At 40.3% G+C, this 11,116-nt stretch overlaps 1 protein-coding gene across 1 annotated transcript in view; it reads left to right on the forward strand.

Moving 5' to 3' along the window:
• The window catches only part of gpr101 (G protein-coupled receptor 101), a 7,531-nt gene extending 3,865 nt beyond the window's left edge, over positions 1-3,666 (forward strand). The window contains exon 2 of the mRNA XM_087798684.1: positions 2,473-3,666. Within this exon, the coding sequence (XP_087654810.1) occupies positions 2,473-3,666 (1,194 nt within the window). The remainder of the gene's footprint in view (positions 1-2,472) is intronic.
• Positions 3,667-11,116: the final 7,450 nt, after the last annotated feature.

Here is an 11,116-nt window from a genome sequence, read left to right on the forward strand (position 1 = left end):
GTGTAGTAACAAGTATATATGTGTAGTATTGTCCAGTACTTGACTCTGGTGTTGTGATAGTGTAGTAACAAGTATATATGTGTAGTATTGTCCAGTACTTGACTCTGGTGTTGTGATAGTGTAGTAACAAGTATATATGTGTAGTATTGTCTAGTACTTGACTCTGGTGTTGTGATAGTGTAGTAACAAGTATATATGTGTAGTATTGTCCAGTACTTGACTCTGGTGTTGTGATAGTGTAGTAACAAGTATATATGTGTAGTATTGTCCAGTACTTGACTCTGGTGTTGTGATAGTGTAGTAACAAGTATATATGTGTAGTATTGTCCAGTACTTGACTCTGGTGTTGTGATAGTGTAGTAACAAGTATATATGTGTAGTATTGTCCAGTACTTGACTCTGGTGTTGTGATAGTGTAGTAACAAGTATATATGTGTAGTATTGTCCAGTACTTGACTTTGGTGTTGTGATAGTGTAGTAACAAGTATATATGTGTAGTATTGTCCAGTACTTGACTCTGGTGTTGTGATAGTGTAGTAACAAGTATATATGTGTAGTATTGTCCAGTACTTGACTCTGGTGTTGTGATAGTGTAGTAACAAGTATATATGTGTAGTATTGTCCAGTACTTGACTCTGGTGTTGTGATAGTGTAGTAACAAGTATATATGTGTAGTATTGTCCAGTACTTGACTCTGGTGTTGTGATAGTGTAGTAACAAGTATATATGTGTAGTATTGTCCAGTACTTGACTCTGGTGTTGTGATAGTGTGGTAACAAGTATATATGTGTAGTATTGTCCAGTACATGACTCTGGTGTTGTGATAGTGTAGTAACAAGTATATATGTGTAGTATTGTCCAGTACTTGACTCTGGTGTTGTGATAGTGTAGTAACAAGTATATATGTGTAGTATTGTCCAGTACTTGACTCTGGTGTTGTGATAGTGTAGTAACAAGTATATATGTGTAGTATTGTCCAGTACTTGACTCTGGTGTTGTGATAGTGTAGTAACAAGTATATATGTGTAGTATTGTCCAGTACTTGACTCTGGTGTTGTGATAGTGTAGTAACAAGTATATATGTGTAGTATTGTCCAGTACTTGACTCTGGTGTTGTGATAGTGTAGTAACAAGTATATATGTGTAGTATTGTCCAGTATTTGACTCTGGTGTTGTGATAGTGTAGTAACAAGTATATATGTGTAGTATTGTCCAGTACTTGACTCTGGTGTTGTGATAGTGTAGTAACAAGTATACATGTGTAGTATTGTCCAGTACTAGACTCTGGTGTTGTGATAGTGTAGTAACAAGTATACATGTGTAGTATTGTCCAGTACTTGACTCTGGTGTTGTGATAGTATAGTAACAAGTATACATGTGTAGTATTGTCCAGTACTAGACTCTGGTGTTGTGATAGTGTAGTAACAAGTATACATGTGTAGTATTGTCCATTACTAGACTCTGGTGTTGTGATAGTGTAGTAACAAGTATATATGTGTAGTATTGTCCAGTACTTGACTCTGGTGTTGTGATAGTGTAGTAACAAGTATATATGTGTAGTATTGTCCAGTACTTGACTCTGGTGTTGTGATAGTGTAGTAACAAGTATATATGTGTAGTATTGTCCAGTACTTGACTCTGGTGTTGTGATAGTGTAGTAACAAGTATATATGTGTAGTATTGTCCAGTACTTGACTCTGGTGTTGTGATAGTGTAGTAACAAGTATATATGTGAAGTATTGTCCAGTACTTGACTATGGTGTTGTGATAGTGTAGTAACAAGTATATATGTGTAGTATTGTCCAGTACTTGACTCTGGTGTTGTGATAGTGTAGTAACAAGTATACATGTGTAGTATTGTCCAGTACTAGACTCTGGTGTTGTGATAGTGTAGTAACAAGTATATATGTGTAGTATTGTCCAGTACTTGACTCTGGTGTTGTAGTATTTACAGACCACATGACTCTTGAAGTCTTAACTGCTTTCATTTGTTTTCAAACCAAAATATGTCCAAACATCAGCTTTAAAAGCTGCTGGACTCACTGTATCCTCTCGTCCTCAGTCATCATTCTTCCTTTAGCTGCGGAGGACGTAACGACTGCTGCCATCTAGAGGCCGGAAGTTTAATTACAAAAAACAAACGGAAAAAAATGTAAAGTAAATATTGCAATATAGACGTGTTTTTTCTTAGATACATATTCATGAATACACAATATATATTATATAACAATAATACATAATATTATGGCCGAAGATGTTTGTTATTTAAATATTGCTTTAAAATGGTCAAACATAGAACAATATACCATACAGTAAATTAAACCTTTACGTTTTTAATTCAAGTCCTAAATACATTATGACTAAAGACATATTAGTGTTTAATTACAAAACAACAATGAAAAATAAACAATGTTTTAAAATACAATCAACATGGAAACATTCACAGTGTTTTTTGCACCTTTGTACTAACAGTGTAATTACTCTCTCTCGCCTCTAGTGGACAGCGTGGTCAAGATCGTGCTGATCTCCCTCATCGTGTGCTTGTCGTTGTTCGGGAACGTGGTGGTGCTGCTGGTGTTCCAGAGGAAGCCTCAGCTGCTGCACGTGGCCAACCGCTTCGTCCTGAACCTCCTGCTGGCCGACCTGCTGCAGACCGTCCTGGTCATGCCCTTCGCCATCGCCGCCGCCCTGCCCTGCGTCTGGCCGCTGGACGCCCGCCTCTGCCAGGCGCTGATCGTGCTCATGCACCTGTTCGCCTTCGCCGGCGTCAACACCATCATCGTGGTGTCGGTGGACCGCTACCTCGCCATCATCCACCCGCTGTCCTACCCCACTCGCATGACCCCTCACCTGGGCACCAACCTGATCGTGGGCACCTGGGTGCTGGGCTTCCTGCAGAGCACGCCGCCGCTCTACGGCTGGGGCGCCATCCACTTCGACCGGCGCCACCAGGCGTGCGCGGTGCTGTGGTCGTCCAGCCTGTCCTACGCCGCGCTGGTGTCCGCCTTCTCCTTCTGGCTGCCGGTGCTGGTCATGCTGGGCTGCTACTGGATGGTGTTCCGAGCGGCTCGTCGGCAGAACGCACTCGTCCATCCCGTCAAGACCCAACGGCAGGACCTCCAACCGCAACCCGACGAGCCCGCCCGGGCGTACCCCGTCCGGGCGAGACCGAGGCGGTTCCACTACCACTGCAAGGCGGCCCGGGTGGTCTTCGTCATCATGGCGTCGTACATCTTCAGCATGGGTCCGTACAGCGTCCTCAACATCGTGTCCGTGGTCAGCGCGGCCGCCATCCCCGCCTGGATGAGCTCGCTGGCGCTGGTGCTCTTCTTCCTGCAGTGCTGCCTGCACCCGTACATCTACGGCTACATGCACCGCAGCGTGAGGAAGGAGTTCCTGGCGCTTCTCTGCGGCCTCTTCTGCAAACACGGCGCGGCGCGGCAGAGCTCGGGCGTGGAGAGCTGCTTCACCACGGCTGAGGGTCGCACCGGAGCCAACGCTCACCCGCACCCTCACCGGGTCTTCCCGCTCCAGACCTGGGAGGAGTGCACCACCACCTCCTCGCCCACCTCCGAGAGGAGGTCCAAGGACAGTCGCAAGGACACGCTGTCCACCAGCATCAGCTCTGAGAGGGAACTCACGGTCCAGAGCAAGTCTGGGACCTGAACTCGGAACCGTCGACGGTAGATTCTGCCACGACCACGTCCGTCCACAACCGTCACGAGTTGATTTTGCTGCAGAAATATATCTGGTCAAGTCTGAGGCCTTTAGATGAAGTTTCCAGGCGTTTGAAATATCCTTGATCAGAGCTCAACGCAGTACGGTGGCCCGGAAGATACAAATGTAGACATTATGAAACAAACTTTTCAGACTTTTTACAAACTCAGAAAAAACTAAATACCATAAACCCCCCAAAAATTGAAACTTTAACTTGTTTATAATAATCTTGAAATGATTGATCGAGGTGATGATCTTTATTTCCATAAAAGCTGAAAGAGTTTAAAGTTTGACAGTTAATGACTCAACACGTTGACGGTTAACGACTCAAAACGTTGACAGTTAATGACTCAAAACGTTGACAGTTAACGACTCAAAACGTTGACGGTTAACGACTCAACACGTTGACGGTTAACGACTCAAAACGTTGACAGTTAACGACTCAAAACGTTGACAGTTAACGACTCAAAACGTTGACGGTTAATGACTCAACACGTTGACAGTTAATGACTCAACACGTTGACAGTTAATGACTCAAAACGTTGACAGTTAATGACTCAACACGTTGACAGTTAATGACTCAACACGTTGACAGTTAATGACTCAAAACGTTGACAGTTAACGACTCAAAACGTTGACAGTTAATGACTCAAAACGTTGACAGTTAATGACCCAAAACGTTGACAGTTAATGACTCAACACGTTGACAGTTAAAGACTCAGAACGTTGACGGTTAATGACTCAACACGTTGACAGTTAATGACTCAACACGTTGACAGTTAATGACTCAACACGTTGACAGTTAATGACTCAAAACGTTGACAGTTAACGACTCAAAACGTTGACAGTTAATGACTCAAAACGTTGACAGTTAATGACCCAAAACGTTGACAGTTAATGACTCAACACGTTGACAGTTAATGACTCAAAACGTTGACAGTTAATGACCCAAAACGTTGACAGTTAATGACTCAACACGTTGACAGTTAAAGACTCAGAACGTTGACGGTTAATGACCCAAAACGTTGACAGTTAATGACTCAACACGTTGACAGTTAATGACTCAACACGTTGACAGTTAATGACTCAAAACGTTGACAGTTAACGACTCAAAACGTTGACAGTTAATGACTCAAAACGTTGACAGTTAATGACCCAAAACGTTGACAGTTAATGACTCAACACGTTGACAGTTAAAGACTCAGAACGTTGACGGTTAATGACTCAACACGTTGACAGTTAATGACTCAAAGCGTTGACAGTTAATGACTCAGTACGTTGACGGTTAATGACCCAAAACGTTGACAGTTAATGACTCAACACGTTGACAGTTAATGACTCAAAACGTTGACGGTTAATGACCCAAAACGTTGACAGTTAATGACTCAGCACGTTGACAGTTAAAGACTCAAAACGTTGACGGTTAATGACCCAAAACGTTGACAGTTAATGACTCAACACGTTGACAGTTAATGACTCAAAACGTTGACAGTTAATGACCCAAAACGTTGACAGTTAATGACTCAACACGTTGACAGTTAAAGACTCAAAACGTTGACGGTTAATGACCCAAAACGTTGACAGTTAATGACTCAACACGTTGACAGTTAAAGACTCAGAACGTTGACAGTTAACGACTCAAAACGTTGACGGTTAATGACCCAACACGTTGACAGTTAATGACTCAACACGTTGACAGTTAAAGACTCAGAACGTTGACAGTTAATGACTCAACACGTTGACGGTTAACGACTCAAAACATTGACAGTTAATGACTCAAAACGTTGACAGTTAACGACTCAAAGCGTTGACAGTTAATGACTCAGTACGTTGACGGTTAAAGACTCAGTACGTTGACAGTTAATGACTCAACACGTTGACAGTTAATGACTCAACACGTTGACAGTTAATGACTCAGTACGTTGACAGTTAATGACTCAACACGTTGACAGTTAATGACTCAACAAGTTGACAGTTAATGACTCAAAACGTTGACAGTTAATGACTCAACACGTTGACAGTTAATGACTCAAAACATTGACAGTTAATGACTCAAAACGTTGACAGTTAACGACTCAAAGCGTTGACAGTTAATGACTCAGTACGTTGACGGTTAAAGACTCAGTACGTTGACAGTTAATGACTCAACACGTTGACGGTTAACGACTCAAAACATTGACAGTTAATGACTCAAAACGTTGACAGTTAACGACTCAAAGCGTTGACAGTTAATGACTCAGTACGTTGACGGTTAAAGACTCAGTACGTTGACAGTTAATGACTCAACACGTTGACAGTTAATGACTCAACACGTTGACAGTTAATGACTCAGTACGTTGACAGTTAATGACTCAACACGTTGACAGTTAATGACTCAACAAGTTGACAGTTAATGACTCAAAACGTTGACAGTTAATGACTCAACACGTTGACAGTTAATGACTCAACACGTTGACAGTTAATGACTCAACACGTTGACAGTTAATGACTCAAAACATTGACAGTTAATGACTCAACACGTTGACAGTTAATGACTCAAAACGTTGACAGTTAAAGACTCAACACGTTGACAGTTAATGACTCAACACGTTGACAGTTAATGACTCAAAACGTTGACAGTTAATGACTCAACACGTTGACAGTTAATGACTCAGTACGTTGACAGTTAAAGACTCAACACGTTGACAGTTAACGACTCAAAACGTTGACAGTTAATGACTCAAAACGTTGACAGTTAATGACTCAGTACGTTGACGGTTAAAGACTCAGTACGTTGACAGTTAATGACTCAACACGTTGACAGTTAATGACTCAACATGTTGACAGTTAATGACTCAACACGTTGACAGTTAATGACTCAGTACGTTGACAGTTAATGACTCAACACGTTGACAGTTAATGACTCAACACGTTGACAGTTAATGACTCAAAACGTTGACAGTTAATGACTCAACACGTTGACAGTTAATGACTCAACACGTTGACAGTTAATGACTCAACACGTTGACAGTTAATGACTCAACAAGTTGACAGTTAATGACTCAAAACGTTGACAGTTAATGACTCAACACGTTGACAGTTAATGACTCAACACGTTGACAGTTAATGACTCAACACGTTGACAGTTAATGACTCAACACGTTGACAGTTAATGACTCAAAACGTTGACAGTTAATGACTCAACACGTTGACAGTTAATGACTCAACACGTTGACAGTTAATGACTCAACACGTTGACAGTTAATGACTCAAAACATTGACAGTTAATGACTCAACACGTTGACAGTTAATGACTCAAAACGTTGACAGTTAAAGACTCAACACGTTGACAGTTAATGACTCAACACGTTGACAGTTAATGACTCAACACGTTGACAGTTAATGACTCAACACGTTGACAGTTAATGACTCAACACGTTGACAGTTAATGACTCAACACGTTGACAGTTAATGACTCAAAACGTTGACAGTTAAAGACTCAACACGTTGACAGTTAACGACTCAAAACGTTGACAGTTAACGACTCAAAACGTTGACAGTAAATGACTCAAAACGTTGACAGTTAAAGACTCAAAACGTTGACAGTTAACGACTCAAAACGTTGACAGTTAAAGACTCAACACGTTGACAGTTAAAGACTCAGTCGGTGACAGTTAAAGACTCAGAACGTTGATGGTTAATGACTCAACACGTTGACAGTTAATGACTCAAAGCGTTGACAGTTAATGACTCCGTACGTTGACGGTTAAAGACTCAGTACTTTGACGGTTAAAGACTCAAAACGTTGACAGTTAAAGACTCAGTACTTTGACGGTTAAAGACTCAGTACTTTGACAGTTAAAGACTCAGTACGTTGACAGTTAAAGACTCAGTACGTTGACAGTTAAAGACTCAATACGTTGACAGTTAAAGACTCAGTACGTTGACAGTTAAAGACTCAGTACGTTGACAGTTAAAGACTCAGTACTTTGACGGTTAAAGACTCAGTACGTTGACAGTTAAAGACTCAGTACGTTGACAGTTAAAGACTCAGTACGTTGACAGTTAAAGACTCAGTACTTTGACACTTTATGACTCAGTACGTTGACAGTTAAAGACTCAGTACTTTGACGGTTAAAGACTCAGTACGTTGACAGTTAAAGACTCAGTACGTTGACAGTTAATGACTCAACACGTTGACAGTTAATGACTCAAAACGTTGACAGTTAATGACTCAACACGTTGACAGTTAATGACTCAAAACGTTGACAGTTAATGACTCAACACGTTGACAGTTAACGACTCAAAACGTTGACAGTTAACGACTCAAAACGTTGACAGTTAACGACTCAAAACGTTTACAGTAAATGACTCAAAACGTTGACAGTTAACGACTCAACACGTTGACAGTTAATGACTCAACACGTTGACAGTTAATGACTCCGTACGTTGACGGTTAAAGACTCAGTACTTTGACGGTTAAAGACTCAAAACGTTGACAGTTAAAGACTCAGTACTTTGACAGTTAATGACTCAGTACGTTGACAGTTAATGACTCAACACGTTGACAGTTAATGACTCAACACGTTGACAGTTAATGACTCAAAACGTTGACAGTTAATGACTCAACACGTTGACAGTTAACGACTCAAAACGTTGACAGTTAAAGACTCAAAACGTTGACAGTTAATGACTCAACACGTTGACAGTTAACGACTCAACACGTTGACAGTTAACGACTCAAAACGTTGACAGTTAATGACTCAACACGTTGACAGTTAACGACTCAAAACGTTGACAGTTAACGACTCAAAACGTTGACAGTTAACGACTCAAAACGTTGACAGTAAATGACTCAAAACGTTGACAGTAAATGACTCAAAACGTTGACAGTTAACGACTCAAAACGATGACAGTTAAAGACTCAGTATGTTGACAGTTAAAGACTCAGTACGTTGACGGTTAAAGAATCAAAACGTTAATAGTTAATGACTCAGTATCTTGGCAGTAAAAGACTCAGTACGTTGACAGTTAAAGACTCAGAACGTTGATGGTTAATGACTCAACACGTTGACAGTTAATGACTCAAAGCGTTGACAGTTAATGACTCCGTACGTTGACGGTTAAAGACTCAGTACTTTGACGGTTAAAGACTCAAAACGTTGACAGTTAAAGACTCAGTACTTTGACGGTTAAAGACTCAAAACGTTGACAGTTAATGACTCAGTACGTTGACAGTTAACGACTCAAAGCGTTGACAGTTAATGACTCAGTACGTTGACGGTTGAAGACTCAGTACTTTGACACTTAATGACTCAACACGTTGACAGTTAATGACTCAGTACGTTGACAGTTAATGACTCAGTACGTTGACGGTTAAAGACTCAGTACTTTGACGGTTAAAGACTCAGTACTTTGACGGTTAAAGACTCAGTACTTTGACAGTTAAAGACTCAGTACGTTGACAGTTAATGACTCAGTACGTTGACGGTTAAAGACTCAGTACTTTGACACTTAATGACTCAGTATGTTGACAGTTAAAGACTCAGTACTTTGATGGTTAAAGACTCAGTACTTTGATGGTTAAAGACTCAGTACTTTGACAGTTAAAGACTCAGTACGTTGACAGTTAAAGACTCAGTACGTTGACGGTTAAAGACTCAGTACTTTGACAGTTAAAGACTCAGTACTTTGACAGTTAAAGACTCAGTACGTTGACAGTTAAAGACTCAGTACTTTGACAGTTAAAGACTCAGTACGTTGACAGTTAAAGACTCAGTACGTTGACGGTTAAAGACTCAGTACGTTGACAGTTAAAGACTCAGTACTTTGACACTTAATGACTCAGTACGTTGACGGTTAAAGACTCAGTACTTTGACACTTAATGACTCAGTATGTTGACAGTTAAAGACTCAGTACTTTGATGGTTAAAGACTCAGTACTTTGATGGTTAAAGACTCAGTACTTTGACAGTTAAAGACTCAGTACGTTGACAGTTAAAGACTCAGTACGTTGACAGTTAAAGACTCAGTACTTTGACAGTTAAAGACTCAGTACGTTGACAGTTAAAGACTCAGTACGTTGACGGTTAAAGACTCAGTACGTTGACAGTTAAAGACTCAGTACTTTGACACTTAATGACTCAGTACGTTGACGGTTAAAGACTCAGTACTTTGACACTTAATGACTCAGTACGTTGACGGTTAAAGACTTGTTGCCTTTACAAACCTTTAGTGCAATTTAACTGATTTTATTGTTCATTTAAAAAATTGTAATAGTTTCCAACATTATTTATATTTTATTGAATGTAGACTTTATTTAAATGGTATTAAAATGTATAATATGTAATATATTAGGCACAGAATTATTTTGAAGATAAAAAATGAGTTTTTTAAAAGAATAATCCTTTAATATGTTGGTAAAACTTTCTTTTCCCGCCTCGACAAGCAACTTGATGGAAGAACGTTAGTTAAAACATCGTCCAATCACTGTTCAGGATGATTGGACGGTGACGTGTCAATCAAATGCTGTCGGTCCCGCCCCCGCCAGGGATAAGATGTTGTGTATATAGTGGGAAATGTGCACCAGTGTTACTGTACATCTGATTGTGTATTTGTGTGTGTCCTCATCAGACATGTTCACATGGAACCACGACTGTTGAAACCATCGAGAGTCAACAAGAAACAAAACATATCTGAGCAACAAACTATAGAAAACACAGGATTTAAAGTTTCTCAAAAATGTTTTTATTCACCAAAACATGATTAAAATGATATTATTTAGTTAATTGACATAATTGTAGGTTTTATTGACATGTCAAATGTTGCGTAAATAAAATGTGAAGAGAATGTTTAGAGAGAAAAGTCGTGTGAACATGTTGTTGGCGTCACTAGTTAACTCAGGGTACTTTCTTAACCGAATGTTTTCATTCCAGGACCAAACTATTGTAGAAGCTTCACTGTTTGAGTCTGAAGCGCCTTCACAAAAGAGTATTTTCACTTCGTTTAACGTTCAAAACGTTGGTGTTTGAGATGATTCCGGGATTTGGGAAGTTGCCAAAGGTTTGCACAGCATCGTAGGAAACACTTGAAACATCGGTGGAGTCACTTTTGTAAAGAAGAAGAAACGTCGGTGCTCGTTCGTGCTTTCTTGGTGTTTCTGAACCGACCGGGCGACAATCAAACTTGAAGGTTTGTGATCCAGCACACGGTTGGTGGGTTTTATCTGCTTTAAAATGGATTCTTGTGACTTTTGTCGTGATCTTGGTTGAAGAATAAAAAGGTGTTTGTTCGAGAATCTTCGTCGTTTCATCGAGTGAACGTTTGACGCTGAGAAATGTAGAAAATAAATGCGTGAACATGTTGTACATCGAGCACGAGGGTCGTTTGTTTATTCTCTTTATGTTGATCTTATTCTTGA

The sequence above is a fragment of the Callionymus lyra genome, chromosome 9 (assembly GCF_982586985.1).
Source record: "Callionymus lyra chromosome 9, fCalLyr1.hap1.1, whole genome shotgun sequence".
Lineage (NCBI taxonomy): Eukaryota > Metazoa > Chordata > Actinopteri > Syngnathiformes > Callionymidae > Callionymus > Callionymus lyra.